This window comes from Plasmodium gonderi (assembly GCF_002157705.1).
Source record: "Plasmodium gonderi DNA, contig: Chr09, whole genome shotgun sequence".
NCBI lineage: Eukaryota > Apicomplexa > Aconoidasida > Haemosporida > Plasmodiidae > Plasmodium > Plasmodium gonderi.
The window spans coordinates 766,539-786,721 of NW_021628934.1; the positions used below are offsets into that span (position 1 = coordinate 766,539).

The 20,183-nt window shown below is 31.8% G+C and overlaps 6 protein-coding genes across 6 annotated transcripts; 3 read left to right on the forward strand and 3 right to left on the reverse strand.

The window, feature by feature from the left end:
- Window positions 1-572: 572 nt before the first annotated feature.
- PGO_091570 (hypothetical protein, conserved) lies at window positions 573-2,548 on the forward strand (the record flags this gene model as incomplete). Its single annotated transcript, XM_028687745.1, has 7 exons — window positions 573-923; window positions 1,175-1,224; window positions 1,459-1,604; window positions 1,767-1,795; window positions 1,935-1,988; window positions 2,267-2,300; window positions 2,451-2,548. 7 exons carry the CDS (start codon window positions 573-575, stop codon window positions 2,546-2,548), a joined length of 762 nt encoding a protein of 253 aa, XP_028543546.1.
- A 271-nt stretch (window positions 2,549-2,819) lies between these two features.
- PGO_091580 (acyl-CoA-binding protein) lies at window positions 2,820-3,896 on the reverse strand (the record flags this gene model as incomplete). Its single annotated transcript, XM_028687746.1, has 1 exon — window positions 2,820-3,896. The coding sequence occupies one exon, from the start codon at window positions 3,894-3,896 to the stop codon at window positions 2,820-2,822; it is 1,077 nt and encodes a 358-aa protein (XP_028543547.1).
- A 2,394-nt stretch (window positions 3,897-6,290) lies between these two features.
- Window positions 6,291-8,007, forward strand: PGO_091590 (tRNA methyltransferase; the record flags this gene model as incomplete). Its single annotated transcript, XM_028687747.1, has 4 exons — window positions 6,291-6,965; window positions 7,202-7,270; window positions 7,418-7,477; window positions 7,720-8,007. The coding sequence occupies 4 exons, from the start codon at window positions 6,291-6,293 to the stop codon at window positions 8,005-8,007; spliced, it is 1,092 nt and encodes a 363-aa protein (XP_028543548.1).
- Window positions 8,008-8,479: 472 nt separating this feature from the next.
- Window positions 8,480-9,076, reverse strand: PGO_091600 (conserved protein, unknown function; the record flags this gene model as incomplete). Its single annotated transcript, XM_028687748.1, has 2 exons — window positions 8,480-8,532; window positions 8,662-9,076. The coding sequence occupies 2 exons, from the start codon at window positions 9,074-9,076 to the stop codon at window positions 8,480-8,482; spliced, it is 468 nt and encodes a 155-aa protein (XP_028543549.1).
- A 1,668-nt stretch (window positions 9,077-10,744) lies between these two features.
- PGO_091610 (splicing factor U2AF small subunit) lies at window positions 10,745-11,740 on the reverse strand (the record flags this gene model as incomplete). Its single annotated transcript, XM_028687749.1, has 1 exon — window positions 10,745-11,740. One exon carries the CDS (start codon window positions 11,738-11,740, stop codon window positions 10,745-10,747), a length of 996 nt encoding a protein of 331 aa, XP_028543550.1.
- Window positions 11,741-14,199: 2,459 nt separating this feature from the next.
- Window positions 14,200-20,100, forward strand: PGO_091620 (ubiquitin-protein ligase; the record flags this gene model as incomplete). The annotated part of the gene is made up of 1 exon (XM_028687750.1): window positions 14,200-20,100. One exon carries the CDS (start codon window positions 14,200-14,202, stop codon window positions 20,098-20,100), a length of 5,901 nt encoding a protein of 1,966 aa, XP_028543551.1.
- Window positions 20,101-20,183: the final 83 nt, after the last annotated feature.

Here is a 20,183-nt window from a genome sequence, read left to right on the forward strand (position 1 = left end):
TATATATATATATATATATATATATATATATGTGACAGTTGTGTGTATATAATGTGTACGTATCGTTATGACAGTGTACACATTTTATGGACCATTTTTTTTTTTTTTTTTCTCCATCCAGGGGACTTGAAAAATTATGAGAGTTTGAAAATCCATCCCTGAGTGAAGTAAATGTAAAACAGAACGTAAGGAATAATTCACCAGCTAGATAAAAAAAAAAAAAAAAACACCTTTTTTTGCTGTGGGTTTCTTTTTCATTCAATCCCATATTTACACCTGGAAAAAAAAAAAAAAAAAAAAAAAAAAAAAAAAAAGACAAATTTGCACAAGCCTCACCGCAAGTTTTTTTCTTATAATATTGATACGCCTATGTTTGCTCCTTCCCCGTCTGTGGGGAAAAAGATAAGGAAAAGAAAAAAAAGATACATATATGTTTACATATATATATGTATATATACATACCTATATGCATATACATAGGCACGTGGGTAGATAAAATAAAAATACATGCACAGAGATAGGGACATGTGCACGTATGTTTTACTACACACCTTCGCATGCACACACACAAGATGAACATATTAGCCTTTGGCACAATTGTCCTCCTAGTAGTACTCCTAGTGCTACTCCATGAAAATTTCGTAAAGGCTGACTATGACATAAAAACGAAAAAATTAATGTTCCTTTCTGAAACGGCGCAATGCAAGAGGGAAATTAGCTTTTATGAAAAAAACAATTCATTCTTCATAGGAAATAATGATAACATATATTTGGAAGCACGAAATAAGAAAACAACTATAAACAGTTTAAATGTGTATGGCACTGTACACACAAATGAGTATTCAGCTTTTCAAAAGGAGAAACAGTGGACGTTGTACCATCTAGATACATTCGACAAGAAAGAAAACTCATGGACACCCTCGGTACTATCTAATCTAATACTCATAAAATTTCTGCTCCATTTGGTGTATTGACAGGAAATAAACCCGTCTACCCACGTAGTGCATCAAACTGAGAGAAAATAAAAAAGGGTTAACTTGAAGGCCTTTACCATGTGATGTGGTGTTATTTCGTTTATGAAATTATTATATTCTCCGTTTCTTCTTATCTTTTTTCGAACTTGTTAACTATGTAAACAATGAAATTTCCCTTTTTTTAAAAAAAAAAAAAAAAGGACATCAGCGCGTGTGGGAATTCTCCTGACACGTTTCTTGGAGGTCCATGGTACAGATATATATGAAAAAAAAAAAAAAAAAAAAAAAAAAAAAAAAAACAAAAATATATAAAAAAAAAAAAAAAAAAAAAAAAAAAAAAAAAAAACCACAAAGTTATACAAACAAGTTAAGAAAGGGGGACAAAGAAATACCTGAACAAAATGTTCAGAACAAAATTGAAAATAATACCCAAACTTCTCCACCCTCCTCTTTTTTTTTTTTTTTTTTTTTTTTTTTTTTACAGCATATTCGGTGCTGTCGAGGCCTATACAACAATTAAAGACATACCAAAGCATAATGAATTGAAAATTAAATTAAGAGTTCATTTTTTCGACGCATGGGAGGGAAATTCGTTATTTTTGCAAGCTGATAAGAAAATTCTTTGGACAGGTAAGTATGACGAATAAAACGACAAGTGTCCTTTTAGAAATAGCTGAGTGGATATACAACGAGGACATGCAAACATCGAATCAGAATGATATAACCATCAACAGAATAAAACAAAAAAAAAAAAAAAAAAAAAATATTTCTTCCACATTATCATCCACTCAGAAGCGTACAATTCTATCCATACGGAAAAGGTATGAACATTTCATTATGGCAAATATAGGTTTACCCTTGAAAAATTCTGCGACAGGTGAAAAAAATAAAATAAAGCAAAATAAAATAACGTTTTCCTCACCTGTTTTTTTTTTTTTTTCCTCTTCACCCCCTTCGTAGGGCATTGGTGATGGGATAAACCTTTGTGGGAAGGAAACTTCCGATCGACTTTCAGTTAGTACAAAATAAAAAACAAAAAAAGATGAAAAGATGAAACAATGAAACGATGAAAAAGTAAATGGTGAATAAAACCATGTTGTGCATTTGAATTTGTGTATACCGGTCAGATTCTTCCGCTTCACAATGTAGACAAATAGTAAAATAGATGAAGGGATGTGTACACCCGTTTCTAATTACCCAACTTGCCCCACCTTAACACATTTTTAATTTTTATTTTATTTTATTTTAATTTTTTTTTTTTTTTTTTTTTTTTCCCTTAAAAACAATTTCAGGTCCCTGTGGACGTCGAATTTCAGCACTCTTCAGGTGAATAACGATGATGAAAATGTTTCCCCTTTATTAGACATTTTTTTCATCTCATACACGTATTAAGTGCATGGCTCAGATTAAATAGATGTATATATATATAAATCATACACCGTTTTGGGGTTCTGACCCATCCTTAACATATGGCAGACACTGTTAGTATACTGATAGGAAGCACTTTAAAAAAAAAGAACGACGCATGCATAACATCTTGGGGAATAGACGACTTGTTTGTATATTACAAATAGTGTTAATGAAGCTACATACTGTTCTTTTCTTTTTTTTCTCCATATGAACAATTTTAGTGAGTAAAAAAACAGGGCATCATGCATGTAGAACACGCGTCACCATAATGTATCTTTGTGTAAATGTATCTGGGTGTGTGTACAAACATATATATATATATACATATATACATACAGACATGCATGTATGTAGGCATGCAACTCATGCGCTTGGAATAGACATGGATAGATACACATCTTGTATGTCCCCCTCGATGGGTCGTCTGGGAAAAAATTAATATAACGCCATTTCCTGACTAAGTATAGAGCTGAATGTCAACCCGTCTGAATTTTTCTTATTTATATCTGCACCTGCGTTTTTTAAATAATTAATAATATCCGTTTTCCCCGAATAAGCGGCAATATGCAGTGCAGTATCTCCACATGAATCATCTGCATTAAGGTCTGCCCCGAGATCTACTAACAGCTTGACAATGTCTAAGTATCCCCTATCACATGCATAATGCAAGGCACATAGCCCATCTGAATTTCTTTTGTTTATTAAATGTGGATTCTTTTTTAGTGCACCTTTTATGTATTCTAGATTTTCCTGTACGACATTTCTGCACAAGAGATCAATAAGATTGTTAAGGCTACTCTCGTCATACGGATTCCCCTCATCATGCCTCTGACCATTGTTGTGTGTTGAGTTATCTATCATTCCACCTCCAGTAAAAATATCCGTAAGTGGTTTCATCTTACTCATAGTCTTGGTAAATTCAAATGAGGAATTTGTAATCTCATTTTCTAAAGCATGGGGAAATAATTTCTCGACAAATTCTACATACAGAAATTTACACACTTTTTTACTAACCCCATAGCAGTTTTTCCATGCGTTCATTTTTTCATCCATTAAATACTGATGGTTTTCTGTTTTGTTCGATATTATTGTCTGTTTTGCTTCATTCAATTCTGTATTGAGGTACTTGCCAGAATTATTTGTATCTAACATGATATTTCCAGAGGTTATCTGTTTGTATAATCCATATAAATACAGCCACTGTTCAAAATTCAGTTGATTTTTATACATCTTAACTGCATTACATAATTTAGTGAACTTTTCATCCAACTCCTCGTCACTTAAATTTATGGTTATGTTTTTGTCTATTATTGGTAATTTTATTATTTTTTTCCCCCTACATTTTTGGATAATTAACTGAGGTACCTTAAGTAACAATTTTGTTACTTCATTGATTTTGTGTAATATTTTATTAGTCTGATCTGGATTATACCTTTTTAGCACGTACACAAGAATACACACAGAAGCAACATTTGCAATCAATATTGTTTTTCCGTTCAAATTTATGGACATGGTTTGCGTTGTGATGGGTGGATGTAGATGTGTTTGTGTCTGTGTGTGTGGGGGTGGGTGGACATTCAGATGTATATCTATGTGCACGTAGGGCGGAGGTGCTTTCCCCTGTGTGGTTCTTATCTGCTTGTCTGCTCATCTGCTTGTCTGCTCATCTGCTTGTTTGTTCATCTGCTTGTCTGCTTACCTTCTAAACGTTTCTATCGTTTCGTGTGCATAGACAGGTGTAAAAATTTACGGTCGAAGAGGTGAGGGTTTTCCTCAAGCGACGTCATTCAACAAGGAATGCTGGAGAAGTATGATAACCCACATGTTCTAACATGCATATTAGTCATGTATATATATATATATATATATATATATATATTCATGCCTCGTTCTGTGTATTCACTTACTGCCGATAAGTACAATAGACCACTAATACACATGTGTTTTACGGTGGATATTTGAAATTGTTCACTAGGGGGAAAATGGGGTAAAATACAAGAATTACATTGAAAAATAGTTTCCTCCTTCTTCTTATATACTTTTTTCTTTTCATATGCAAAATGGTATACCCCTTACTGTAACAAGATTTAAAAAAATTTGGAGATATCATTAAGCTATTTTTTTTTTTTTTTTTTTTGCAGGAATTTTTGGCAGGGATAATTTTATTTTATTTATTTATTTATTTTTTTTTTTTTTTTCCCACAAAACGGGTATATTATTCCTTGTAAACATGATTACATAATCGCATTTATACATGTTTATAGATTTTTATAGGAACTCATATATAATATGGTTCCGTTTGGAATATAATGTAAGCCACCTTTTTGAAGGTCTCTTTTTTTTTTTTTTTTTTTTTTTTTTTTTTTTTCTTTCTGTGTGTATGTCTGTTGCATTTGAAATATATATTCCCTTTTTAACAAATTATTTTTTTGTTGTTTTTTTTAACCCGTTTATGTAAGTTTTTGTTTTGAGGAATAAGCAAAAATTAATCTGTTTATGCTGACTACGCAGAGTGCCTCACTCTGTTTGTTTTTCCTTGTTTTGCTGTTCTTTTTTCTTTCTTTTTTTCTTTCTTTTTTTCTTTCTTTTTTTCTTTCTTTTTTCCTGCTTTTGATGGACTGAAAGCACATTTTAGCTGAACAAACATTTTTGAATTTCAAGAATGCAAAAGTGCTTTAAAATGCATGGGGAGTCAACAGAATTCTACCACCATATACGTCTTAAAAATAAGGAACATGGAGTATTTAACTTTTTAGATTTCCAAGCGATATGATGTATGTGTTTCTCTTATTTGTGACATATTTTCTGCTTTTTTGTGAAATTGTATATCAACACAATACTCCACATGTATATGCATATATGACTATATATATATATATGTGCTTAGTCTGTGTGGAGAAAAAGAAGCAAACATTTCGCTCTTAGTTTCTTTTTTTTTCTATCATACGATGTTGCAAATTTGTCGAAACTGTTTTTTTTTTTTTTCCTTTTTTTAATGCCCCGTTGTTTAGGATCTTGTTCTATGCAAACATCTCATCAAAAATAAGAAGAAATTTATTATTTAACTATTAACACACCAATGTGATAATTTCATTTTTAATATGAACAGATTTTATAACACAATCCTCTCCCCCCTCGCATATTTTTTTGTAGCCCTTGTTTTCGTTGAAGGGTAGACCAATTGGGGGAGTATTATTTATTAACATTGAGAGAGAGAGAAAAAAAAAAAAAAAAAAAAAAAAACGTACAAATATAATTTGCAAGTTTTAGCACAAAGATCTCTACCCCTAACTCTACCTCTACCGCTATCTTTATCTCTTTGTTCTGAGCTTTTTTTTTTTTTTTTTTTTTTTGTTTGTTTTTACTCCTTTTCATCTATCTCATTTGACTCTTTTTGGAATTTTTACTTGATCGAATTTTAAATATGCACACATCTATGTGATTGTATACGTTCACACATTGAGTTAACGTTGGAACGACAAAATATCTATTGCTTTGAAGATGCCATTTGAAAGCACAAGATTCAATGACATTTGTATCGAAAAATACAGCGAATTTTAGTATAAAAAGGAGGAAGAAGAAGAAGAAGAAGAGAGCGATAGGGAGAGACAGGAGGAGAAGGAGATGATGTCGTAAACCAAAAGAAAAGGCTCCTCAAAAGAAAACTCAAGCGAGGAATTCACAAAACAAGCCTCAAAGGGAAACTGCAAACGAGAAGGCTAGCGAAATCGAAATCGAAATTGAAAGAATAACATTGCATCTGCCATAGAAGCAAAGAAGAGCACTGTGGTAATGACACCACTTCAAAAGCGGTAAGGCAGTAAAGCAGCAATAACAAGAAGAAAAAAACAAGACAAAAACAAGACAAAAAAAAAAAAAAAAAGGAAGAAAAAAGACGTGGGAAAAATGCGTAACGTCACAAACGCAGATGAATATTCGAAGGAAGAGGGGAAAGGGCACCCAATTGATGATCCAGAGGAAAGGAATGACGAAGAGTTTGATTTTTTTGCAAACCTCACAAACGTTATAGACCAGGAGGACATAGACAAAGGAATAAGAAAAAAGAAAAAAAAAACAAAGAAAGAAAAGAAAAAAGAAAAAAGAGAATACCTAAGGGAAAAGCGAAAAAGGAATAGACCCGAAGAAAAAAAGAAAAGGAAAGAAAAAAAAAAAAAGGATTTGTTAAAAATACTTAATGCTTTAAGCGAAAATGAAAAAATACATTTTTTAAATGAAAGGAAAAAATTACAGCAAATTAAGAAAAAAAAAAAAGAACAATTCATACTAAATTCATATAATGAAGGATATAAAATTTGCTATAACTGTAGCTTTTTAAATCTCATGGGAGAAAAAGAAATTTCAAGCTTGGCTAAGCAAGTGTTTCTTTCCTATCACTATATGATTAAGGAACAAGTTCCTATACAATTTCATTTTACAAACTTTACGAGTAACAACGAATTCTATACACAACTGAAGGATAAATATTCGTTACAAAAGTGGAAAGTCCATGTTCATTCTGAAAACTATTGGGATATCTTTCAAAGAGAAAAGATTGTTGTGCTATCCCCAGATGCTGAAGAGGCAAGTGCATAAGGACCAATCGTTACTTTTTTTTTTTTAAATTCCTACCTTTACTAGTTTGCTCTGGAGTTTATATTGTGCATATTGTTAATGGAAAAAAAAAAAAAAAAAAAAAATTCTCCTATAAAGATTGACACTATGTATGTTTGCACTATGAGAAGATGTTATTCCAGTTTCTCTTTTTCAATAGAAATGATTTTTTTTTTTTTTTTTTTTTTTTGCTCTTTTTTCAACAGGAATTGATAGAAGTTCGGGACGATGAGGTGTATATCATTTCTGCCTTAGTCGATCGGAGCGTTTCTAAAGTGAGTTCTGCTGAAAAGGAATGGCTAACTTGCATAGACAGATGATACACTGGTGTGAGCAGCTTTTCATGTGTATGTGGAACATCTACACGTATGAAGTATACCAACACATTTGACTCTTTTTTTTTCTTTTTTTCCATTCCGTAGAATTTATCTTTTCATCAAGCATCTCTGCACAACTTAGTGACGAAGAGGTTACCCCTGGAGGTAAATTATTTAAAAAAAAAAAAATTATTTGAATGAATGAACTTAATGAAACATCTTCACCAAAGTTGTACTCCTTGCATATTTCTTTCCATCCCCAGCCCAGCGATAAGCATAGAAACATTTTGTGTAGCTATATCCACATTTCGTATGTTCCATGTCTCACTTAATATTTTTCACCTTTTATACCACTTTTCTTTCATACACATTTGGTGTTCACCCTTTTTCACCACCATATATTACAGAAATATTTAAAAAAAAAAAAAAGCAATGTGCTCAATGTAAACACAGTTGTTGAAATATTGATTAATTTTTTAAAAAGCAAAAATTGGATGACGGTTTTTGAGAAATGTATGCCACAAAAGAAGGTTCTTTATTTCTGTTATGGTGAAGCGGACGGTGAAGGGAACGACCAAGAAGATGTCAAAGCGGATGACAAAGAGGGAGACCATTCTAACGATGGAGGAACAAATGCAGAAGGACTTGGTTCAGATGAGAATGAAAAAAGAGATGTTCATCCGGATCCTTTGTGAAAATAAAAGGATAGGTAAAAAAAAAAAAAAAAAAAAAAAAATATGAAGAAAAGATATGACAAAAAAATATGAAGAAAAGATATGACAAAAAAATATGAAGAAAAAATATGACAAAAAAATATGAAGAAAAAATATGAAGAAAAAATATGACAAAAAAATATGAAGAAAAAATATGAAGAAAAAACAAGAAAAAAATTCTTATTTTATAAGGATATTGTATGTTTAAAACAAAAAAAAAAAAATTCCCTTATTATATAAATGTTGTATGTTTAAAGGAAATAAAATCGACGATGCAGCATGGCTACATGTATGTGCACGGCAATAACCACACACACGTACCGCTAGCTATTTGTGATTTGGGTTTTTTATTGGTTTTTTTTTTTAATTTTTTTTTCTTTTTTCTTCATATTTTTATCATGTTACGTTATATGATTTTCTCCCAATGTATACAATTTCTCTTATCATTGAAGATCTAGAAGCAACAGTTACATTCGAATGGGCATTCCTTCGTATATCCTCCTTGGCCTGCGGGAAAAAATGGACATTGTGACAAAGCATCAGTGAAGAAGCAAAACTGAAGATGCAACACTGAAGAAGCAACGAAGGGTAGAGCGATATTAAGAATAACATCCTCCCTCAAACGTGAACACTTACCCATCTTGAGCTCCTCCATAGAATAAATGGGCAACCCATCGGGTGTACATGCCCGTTTGTCTACACCCACCTTGGGGTTACGTTTTTTTGCCATTTTCTGAGCTTGACGAACGTGGTCATATTTTTCAGAATTTTTTTTAATTTGTTTTGTTCCATTAACTGTTATAGGCTTCTTCTCCTTGACCTTTAGGTTGCTAAAAATATCTTCGATATTTGACTTTGCCGCTAGCTCTTTTTCTCTCATGGTATCGTTCTGGTGTCTCCTTGCACTTATACCACTCGAACCATGCTTCTTATCTATTTTCTTTTTAACATTCTGTGAATTTTTAAAATTTTTGTTTACTTCTCCCCTCTTTTTATGTGGAGATGAGGCAAGAACCTTCCTCTCCTTCAAGCTTTCATTATTATCACCCATTTGACGTAAATAAATTTTATTTTATTTATTTTATTTTATTTTATTTTTTTTTCTTTTTAAATATTATGATGCAGCATTCGTTATAAATTTATATCCAATTACAACACTTCAGCATTGTTAAGGAGGGAAATTTATTTCAAAGTTTGTTTTAATTTGCTTTTTTTGACGTTGCGCTAACTTTCTGGATATATATTTTATTTTTTCCTATTTTTTTTTTTTTTTTTTTTTACTTTTACCCCTCTTACGAACGCAACACACGTGCCTAAAAGCGTACCTATCCGCAATGCATACATTTCCTTTATTTAAGTTTGCTTTATTTCTTTTTGCTATTTAATTTTGCTTTATTTATTTATATATCTATTTTTTTATTTTTTTTATTTTTCATCATTTCATTTTCTTCCCTTTTGCACTCGTTTTTTTGCATATAAATAAAGATTGCCATGCAAAAGCGTAATAATGTTGTCGCTTTCATTCCATTCGCATACACCTTTCTCTCATAATGTGATAGGTGGAAAATTACTCTGAACCTAATCAGCACTCTACCACTTTGGCTTACCCCACAAAGGAATTATTTTATTACTTCATTATTTGGTTGTTTTACTGCATTACTTCATCATTTTACCGCTTCATTATTTCATTATATTATTTCTCTTTTCTTGCATTTAATTCAAGTTAAAATATTATTTTTATTTTATTTTTTTTTTTGGAGGGATTAATACCTACACGATCTCTCCCTTTTTCACTATTTTTTAATTGTAAAAATGTATATGCTGAACTTTGGAGAACTTAAATAATTTGGATTTAGAAGAAAAAAAAAAAAATATAAGAACGTCCGTCAAATGGATTGGGAAAAGATAAAATATATAAAATATAACGTAAGGACAAATCTTCCATTTGTGGTGTGCGCGATGGAACAGGTTTTGCGGAAATGAAAAGTAAAAACATAGAAGTTCCCATACGTTTGTATTATTTATGAAACATCAGTTCGTACATGTGGAGAAATGATAACCTATATATATATATATATATATATATATATATATATATATATATATATATATATATATATAAGAGATATGAGATAAGAGAAGTCTGTGTAAATGATAATAAAAATGTTAATAGGGCTGAAAAGAGCAATGTGTGAAGGGGTTAAAATACCTACCAAATATTCACACGCGAATAATACATATATAAACACACGGGGGAAAAACTTGCACAACTTTTTTTTTTTTTTTTTTTTTTTTTTCTTTTTATATTCACTTTTCTTTATACAAAAGCTTTTGTATCACTAAATAAAAAAACATATTCACATTTTAACCCGTTTTGCATAAAGGAAGTATTAAAAAGGAATAAAATAATTTTTAAAATTAAAAAACAAACTAAATATATACTATGGAGTTCCTTAAAATAATTTGTCTTAAAATAAACACACACATATACAAAAAAAAAAAAAAAAAAAAAAAAAAATTGTTCATATTCAAATGCACTTTTGTTATGTTATTTATTTTTACTTACAACAGGATATTTTTTCTAATACTCTATTCCTATTTTTTCTTTCACATGTTCTTAAACATTTTTGTGCATGTATAAACTTATAATTTCTCTACAAAAAAAGTTACAGGTGTAGGTGAGGGGTAGGTTAAAGTTCTTATCATTAGTTACCTTTGATCATCCCCTGCTGATTATGTTCCGATCTCTCCCCCCCCCACCACCCCCCTCCTGTGCATTTTCATCTATCTCTTCTTGTGCCTGTTTTTGGTCTTTAGTACCTTGTTCATTCCCTTTTTGCATATTCTTCATCTCTCTTTCTTTATTCCATCTCTCAATTTTTTCCCTTCGTTCAGCACTATTTTCTCGTCTTGGATGTTTATGTCGTCTATTCGAACCATCACCGTCACCACTATCCCCATCAGCATCATCATAATTTCTACTATGACTTCTGGTTCTGTTCCTGCGTCTAGAGGAGTGATGACTATCCGAATATTTATCTCTTCTGTGTTTATCTTTACTACTTTTATCTCTGTGACTATCATGGTTTCTGTCTTCTGAACCGTCTTTCGTTTTTTTCCTTTTCTTATACTCTGGGAATTTTTTATACATTCGTTTGTATAACTTCCTTTTAACAGCTCTTGGAACATGCTTGATATGCATAAAATTGCAATAACCACCACGTCGACATTGTCCATCAACAAATTGTCTACACCTAGCTTCTCTAAAATCTGTTACAGGTGTATATTCAATTTGTAAGGGTCTACCTGCATAAAATCTTCCATTTAATTCTTTAACAGCTTTCTCAGCATAATCTTCATGTGTGTATTTTATATACACATTTCCTATAATATGATCCCCTATATTATCACATACAACCATATCTTCAATTTCCCCATATTTCATTAATTCTTCAAAAACTTCTTCATAAAATTCTTCAAAATGATCTGCTGCTTTGTCAAGAACTTCATCTTCCACCATCTGCCCCTCTGCAATTGCAACAGCCATTGGTGGGTTATCATACATATGACGTATGACTAAAGTTTGAGCACTGTTTGGCTTGTAATGACTTCGACTACATTGGTCACCATGTCGACAAGCTCCTATTTTCCAAAAAAAGGGACAATTAACTCTGTCCTCTTCTGTTCCTATTATTCTTGCTAGATGCTCAGCCATTTTTGTAGATTACTATAATGGGGCGTGCATACAATATATAACATATACAAGGCACATTCGTTTACATTTAAATGTGTAAGTTATTTTGGCTAGCTTGGGAAAAAAAAAAAAAAAAAAAAAAAACTAGCTGTTCATATGCATTTACAAGTTTAAATCTTCGAATTTACCTGCACAGTTTGAAAAAAAAAAAAGAAAAAATTATTGCATGATCAGGCGAAAAATGTAATAATGCACACAAAGGAGTCTATACATTTTTTTGCAAGGTTGTATTTTTGCACAAAAAATTGTAATAAGCACATATGTTTATGGACGCGTGGGTCACGTGGTCAGGTGTATGTTTCGTTAGAGGTAAAAGTTGTAGCCCCCTTTATATATTTAAGTAATAAGCAACTATTTTAATTCTTACATTATGTGATAGTGAACACTGGTTAAAACTTAAAATTGATGTATGCTCAACATAGGTATATATTCATATATAAACTGTTGACGTTTATGCATTCTTTATGATGTTACAGTTCAGGAAAAACTTTCATTTAACTAATGCATATTTAGCTTGGCTAACATGTATTTAAGTCATACGCTTTGGTTTTCGTTCTTGTTTTTTTTTAATTTTTGTATATGTGTGCTTATACTTGCTAAATGGATACGAGAAAAAAGGAAACCTTGTACGTTCTTGTTTTAATATGTACGCTTCTTGCTCCTAATAAAAACTGTTTACTTTTTTATGAATTGCGTCGCAATTTTGTATAGAAAAGTCCTTCATCTATGATGTTGAACTAAAAAAAAAAAAAAAAAAAAAAAAAACGTTTTGAACACCAGATGAGACGTATAAATGGATAATGTAAATATGTAAAATATATAATCACTCATATTTAAATGGCAAGTAAGGTCTCATACGTGCGCATTGGATCATCACAAGAGAGGCTTTAGTATATATAGTGTACGTTTTTTTTTTTTTTTTTTTCTGTACATTTATTCACATGCTTAGTTAATAGTAAATATATACGCGTAAGCGTATGTACATTGATACATAGGGAGAGTAAAGGTGATAGTGTTTTTCTTCAAATTAGAAAAAAGGAATGAAAACTTCAAACATGTATTAAGGGATAATGACATAAGAGCAAAAAGAAGTACAATGCTACATAATTGCTAAGAAAAACTTGCTAAATTGCTCGGTAAATACTTATGATACCTGTCGTCGATTAACTCTTTTAATTTTAACATCGTTCTTTTTTTAAACGTAAAGAAGAAAAAACAAAAAAGCGGCGCAGAATTCAACCTTTGACTCGATCTTCTAATTTTTCATAATACATGTCGTCACAGATATATATTATATACATATTATATGTATATACGAAGCTGCTTTTTTTTTTTTTTTTTTTTTTTTTTTTCCCACCTTAAATGGCAATGTGATGCTGAAAAGAAAATTTCGTCTAAGTGTGAAAAACTACTCTTTTGATTCAACTAATTGTGTTACTTTGAAATGGTGGGATGGAGCAAAAAAAAAAAAAAAAAAAAATAAATAAATAAAATAATAAAATAAAAAAATAATAAAACAAAAAAATGAAAAAATAAAAAAATAAAAATAATTTAAAAAATAACACAATACCAGCAACACTCAAAAGTTTTGGCGTCCTACCAGACCCAAATTAGTTTTACACATACGTATGCATACATTTTACATATTTGTAATTGTTTATTAAATTTTGAAGTACCCAGATTGAATAATAAAACATTGTGTTTCACTTTTTTTTTTTTTTTTTTTTTTTTTTTTTTTCTCTCTCTTTACCCACATTGAAGTTATTTACTTTTATCGCCCTTCCTTTACGTATTGATTTATTTTAAATAGGTAAATACATATATATTTTTGATGAAAAAGGAGAAACGCTACGCAGTTAAAAACACATTTGCACAAATATTCAGATAGAGGCATACTTACATATATTATATATGTATATATCCCTGCGTACATTGAAAGCCCTTCAAATTATAGCCTTTATGTTCGCATGTGCATGCGCTGAGAAACTTACATTTGAATGGGTATACATATCAATACATGCATAAAAGGTATGTTTACAAAAAGGAAACATTTTTGCTTTATCGATTCCTGCAGGAAAGACACACACTTCTTTTTACTTAAGTTTTGTGCGTTGTCCCTTAGCAAAGCAGGCATAAATTAGAGAAAAGTATAATAGAAATGTTTTTCCACGATTAGGATTATGCATAGAAGCAATTTTTCGAACGAATTTTTCCTCGTCTGGAAGTCTCTTTTTAAATAGTTCATGCGTTTCTTATGTATGCTTGAAGAGTTAGTAACACATTTACCTTTCCACCTCTTCATATACACAATCAGGCACATATATATAAACATATACATATATATATGCAGCGTAGCACATAGGGGTATGTGCAGATATATGCTCTAGAATGCATGTATTGTCAACCGAGAGCATACAAATATGTTTAATGGAGAAAGCAGAAACAGAAAAATTAATCTGAGCGGTAAGAAACATGTAATTCTGAATAAGGATTCATTTATCGAAAGGGCTAAGAAAGAAAAGGAAATTCACCTTACATTGACTAGAAGAAAAAATGCTTTTAAGGTTATAAGTACATATGTAAGTTTTAAAAAATGCATTGAAAGAAGGAGAAATGAAATTAATAATTTAATTTCGAAAAGAATAAATGATGTTGTGCTGTTGGAAAACCTGGTTGCACCAAATATTTATGAGCAAGCGTTAAGAATATGTATCTACGAATTTTCTATAAGTTGCACTTTTTTGTATTCCAAACGAAGTTGCTATTATTACTACAAATGTATGAATTTCGACAGTCTCTACCCCCCAGTGAAATATTTGTTAGATGTGCTGAAACTGTATGATAAGGTTGGTCATATAAATGAACCCTTTTTGGAAAAAGTGAATCATCGGGGAGGGAAATCCAGTCAGCAGAATCAAGTTCATAAGGACTATAATCAAGAGGAAAAGGAGAAGCATGCCAAAACGAACGACACATCCGTTATGGAATCAATTCATATGGATAAAATGAATGAAGACAGATCATGCAGAAACAACTACAGCGAAAAAGAACCAGACAAGAAGGAAGGATATGTTATAAGGAATAAATTCCTTTACAGGCATAAGAAAGAAATAAAAATTTTCCTTAACCATTTGGATGTCTTGTTGGGAAATTACTATTTGTATAGAGAGAATATATATGGGGAGTGCCAACCCAAGTTGTCAAGTGTTCGGAGGCAAAGGGATCAGTTCAGCCACCTAGATGAATCCAGAAGGAGTAGTAACCGTGGATTAATCAAGTCAGGCTCAGTAGAGGTAGTTGGATCGGTCGAAGCGGATGTAGCGATCAAAGCGGATGCAGCGATGGAATCAGATGTAGCGATGGAATCAGATGTGGCAGTGAAAGGAACAGACGACTTAGGACTGCACCTGTACCACATGTACAACTTCATTTTACACAAATCCTTTTGCCACGACATGGTGAAAAAAGTAAAATTTCGTGAAGAACGAAATCTGCTCAAGGACATGAATTGTGACGAAAGTGCATTGGTGATGTCTCTTCACAAAATAAGTGATTACATAATTTTAACAATAGAAGGAATAATATGTATATTACAAAAAATTGTTCTGTCGTATAGTCATAAAGATATCGCTAAGATCTCGTCGTCTAAATTAATGATATACATATGCGACATTATATATATATATTTTTATTCATTGAAAATGAAGGGACATGAGATAATCAAGAATAAAATAGACGATTTGAAGAGTAAGCTAAATTTGTTACTACAGTTTGTATGTATGAATTTAGATTACATGAAGGAATGTCATTCCTTGTACATAACTTTTTTTAAATACCCTATTTTTGATATTTTTACATGTTCCATTGATGTAATGAAAGAGCTTGGAATGCTTAAAAGCTTGCTGTTGAAAATAATTAATGGTACATATGTAAGACAGAACGTAGATGTAATACGAGATTTGGTTTACTCTAATGACAATCCTTACATGCATGTGGAGAAATATAATTTGTTTAATAATGAATCATTTGATAGGAAACACATATCTGGTGTTAACTTATTTAAAAATGTTCTTTTATTTTCACAAATAAATGAAGAGTTAGTAAAAGAAAATGTGGTGGACATTTTGCTTGAGTCATATCTATTTATGTCACTAAAGTATCATCCATATATTTACAAGGGGAAGTATAAAAATGAAATGAACGAAAGGATTAATGATAGAACCCATGAGGTTATCCCCTCTCCTTCGAACGAGGTTAAAACTAGCAGTAGTTCGTTACACAACTTTAGTGATAATGGGTTTGAGAAAAAGAAAATTGGCTTTAGCGAAACTACATACAGTGGTAAATTGGTATCACATAAGAAAAATGAATTACACTCTGATGATCAGCATAAAAATGAAATACATTCAGATATTGGTTTTTATTATCACAAAGGTGTTATAGATTCCCTAATACGTATATGCAAAAGGTGCCAATTTAAAAAGTTAGATGCATTGCTCTTTTTTCTACTTCCATTTAGAAGTATACATGAGAATGTATACAATAGATACAGGAATTATTATGAGTTTATAAAAAATGTAAGTAACAGCACTCAGTTGTGTTCCCGTAAAAAAAATTGTTTCTTTAGCCAAAGGAACAGCAGACAAAGAATAAATTTGCTTCCTCACAGTAATAATGAGTCCCCTTGTGGTAATAGTTCGTATGTATCAAGTGATGTAAACGTACTTAAAGGAACAGGAACTGCAATGGGTGGAAGTCACTTTGGAGGTAGTTACGTGGGTGGAATTTCATCAGGTTCTAAGTTATTCAAAGGTGTGAGCTGCACGTGGTGGAACAATGCTCAGAGTTCAATTTCTCCAGTTAAACAGAGCACAAGGAATTCACTACATTTGCATGAGTTGAAGCAACAAGTGATTGATCGTAAAAGGAGCCTTTTTAGTCTGAACAACCTCCTCAGGGTAAGAAGCAAAAGAGGGAAAAGATTTGGTACAGCTGCAGTTGCTCAGGTGAGTACTGAGGCGAGTCCAGAAGCAGATGCAGGGAAAATCGGAGGGAAAATCGGAGGGAAAATCGGAGGGAAAATTGGAAGGCAAATTGGAGGAACGTGGGAAGCGGATCTTATGAACAACACCATACTATTGAAGGTTAAAAGGATTCTGATCGAACACAACATCCACATTTACTTAGTGAGGGAAATATACCTACTATGGTTTTACAATTGCAATTCTAAGGACACGCTATTTTTCAAGTACTTGTCATCATTTCCATATTTTGATAACACCATTGTATCGATATATTTGTCAGCACTATGTTTTTTGCTTCACTATTATGTAGTTTTGAATATGTGCATCAACTTAATAGATATAAAGAATTTTAAACTATGTAAATCTTTTATGGCAAGTGCAAGTTTTAAGAAAGTGTGCAAACTTTTGTTAATGTCTTTATGGATAATTCTTAAAAATTCAGTACATGCAATTAACACAGAGGTTATGAATCATCTATCCAAGTATGAGAAAAATGAGACAATAGATGAAGAGGAAAACGAAGAAGCCGAATTGGAAGAATTTATTGAATCTATGAACTATGAAAATGTATACAATGACGAAGATGAGAAGTATGAGAGGCAGTTGAATAGGAAAGAAGAACGAGAAATAGAAGAAATTGAAAATGTTTACTTAGTCCATTTTCAAGTTCCTAAAGAGGATGATAAAAGTAACGAAGATGTCTTACATGGATTTGAATCATTGCGTTCCTTTGTGGAGATACCTATTTTGTCAACCCAAGTAGGGAAGTGCCATGATCGAGATGTAATAAGGATTTTTCAGACGGATAAACATGTAGATGTACCGATATGTAGTGAAAATGATATTTTGGATTCTTTAGATGAATTAAGTAGATGTGAAGAATCTGCATCTGCTTTGGGAGATTGCTACTTGAGAACACAAAATTTGATGAGTTCTAAGGTGGACTCTTCAGCAAGTGATTTGTACTATCATAGTGAGATAAGCAACCAAGGTGGCAGTAGGATTAGTCTTGGACTTGGAAAGAGAACCAGTTTTCTGAGTAATAGAAGTAGTGAAGAGATATCATGCATGACTTCAACATTAATTAGCTACCTGTTGCACCACCAAGATAGAAGGGGATTGGGATACATATTACCTCAGTTACTGAAAAAGTTGTATAAAGTAAATGGATATGTGCATATATTTGAAGAAGATTTCTTTGTGATTAAAGAAACTTTTAGCTTATTAAAGAATCGATTTAACATTATTGGGGATCAGAATAATAGTGCAAGTAACACTAATCACTCTAGTAGTAGCAATGTAATTGGTAATAGTCATTATGATGAGGATTCATCTTTATTTATCGATAAGAACGATTCATATTTAAATAATAACATAAAGTATGTGAATGAGTTAGCTAATTATTTATTGAGATATACCCCATTTACTCTTCCATTTGATGATCGCATATTGATATTTTACAATAATCGAAATAAATCAAAAGATAATATAAGAGACGATAGTAGATTCCATTTTTTAGATGTGAAACATCATTTGGTAAGAAGATCGCATATAGTGGAAGATGCATATGTAATGTTACATATGTTAGATGCAACACAAATAAAACAGAATATTAGAATTGCTTTTATCGATGAAAATGGAAATGAAGAAATTGGGATAGATGGAGGAGGGTTGTTTAAAGAATTTCTTATACTCCTATGTCGAGAAATATTTCACGTGAACTTTTTCCTTTTTGATTATGTTAACAATGATACTTTATATCCAAATAAGTTAAACCGAAATGATAATTTAAAATTGTATGAATTTTCAGGAATAGTTGTTGGAAAAGCCATATATGAACGCATACTGATAGAATCCGTTTTTAACGAAGTATTTTTAAGTTACCTACTGTGTGATGATATCGACCTAGATGTCGATGTCGATATGAACATCAATGATTTATATTATATCGATCAGAACGTGTTTAACAGTCTCTTGTACATTCAGAACACAACACACGTGGAAAATCTCTCTCTAACCTTTTGCATCTACGAGAGGAACAAACCTGATGTAAAAGATGTACATCAGTATGAGCAGATCATTAGCTATTTTAAAGAATTAGAGAAGCACATGGCAAATGGGTTAAGCAGCGAGAATAACAATCGATTTGCTGATGGAAGAAGTGGAGGAGGAGGAAGCATCAGGGAAAGAAATGGAGGAAGCCGTTTTTTTTCACAAGGCAATGGCAGAACACAGGAATATGATAATATCAACAATTTTTTCAACATCATTGACAATTTAGATGCTCTTATAAGTACGCTTGATAGGAACTTATCATCAATTTCAACTTCTCCTCTCTACGAGCACTTGCCAGATGTTAACAGAAGAGAACGATTAGTCCCTGCAGATATTTATAACGGGAATTTCCAGTCCTCAGAATTTCTTTATAGGACAAACGAATTGAATTTTAATAACACTCAGAGGCGTATGAACGTGGATTCACACATGCATGCGATGGAATACCCACTTAGAGTGAGTAATAATAGAGGAACTCCTGGGGGCAGCAATAACGGCAGCAATAACGGCAGCAATGATGGAAGCAATAGCTGCAGCAATAAGAAGAACGGTTCGGAAAAAACTGATGAACACACTGATATGGTGGAAAAGTATGGAGATGCAAGAGAAAATGAAAAAGGGGTGGGAGATGCGAGGGAAAATGGAATCCGAGTGGGAGATTATGCAAAAGACGAAGAAGATATAGAATGCATTGATCTAATTGAGAATGGAAGGAACATACTAGTAGATGATAGAAATAAAAAGTTGTACATAAAATTGTATATCAATTATAAATATAAGAAATTAATTAAAAAAAAAATACAGGCATTTTTGAAAGGCTTAACTGAGTTGATACCAATAAAATGGCTTAAACTGTTTAATGCACACGAATTGAAAACATTAATATCGGGTAATGATAAATGTTTTGATGTTGATGACTTGAAAAGAAATGTTGTATATGGTGGAGGATACAATGAAAATAGTCAAACAGTAATTGACCTATTTTATATTTTGAAAACATTTTCTCCAAAAGAAAAAAGTCTTTTCCTTATGTTTGTGACAAGTTGTTCTAGATCACCATTACTTGGTTTTCAAGAGCTTCATCCCAAGTTTTGTATTTTCCGTGTTCTTGATTATACAAGGTTACCCACTGCTTCTACTTGTGTGAATTTATTGAAACTTCCAGATTATTCTTCCAGACAAATTCTGTACAAAAATTTGCTTACGGCTATACATGGTACTCAAGGTTTTGACCTAAGCTAGCTAGCTCTTTGTCAGCTCATCTCTCCAGCACGATCAGCCTTATGTTCAGAGAAGTGTGAAATTAGTGTATATCATCCCCCTCC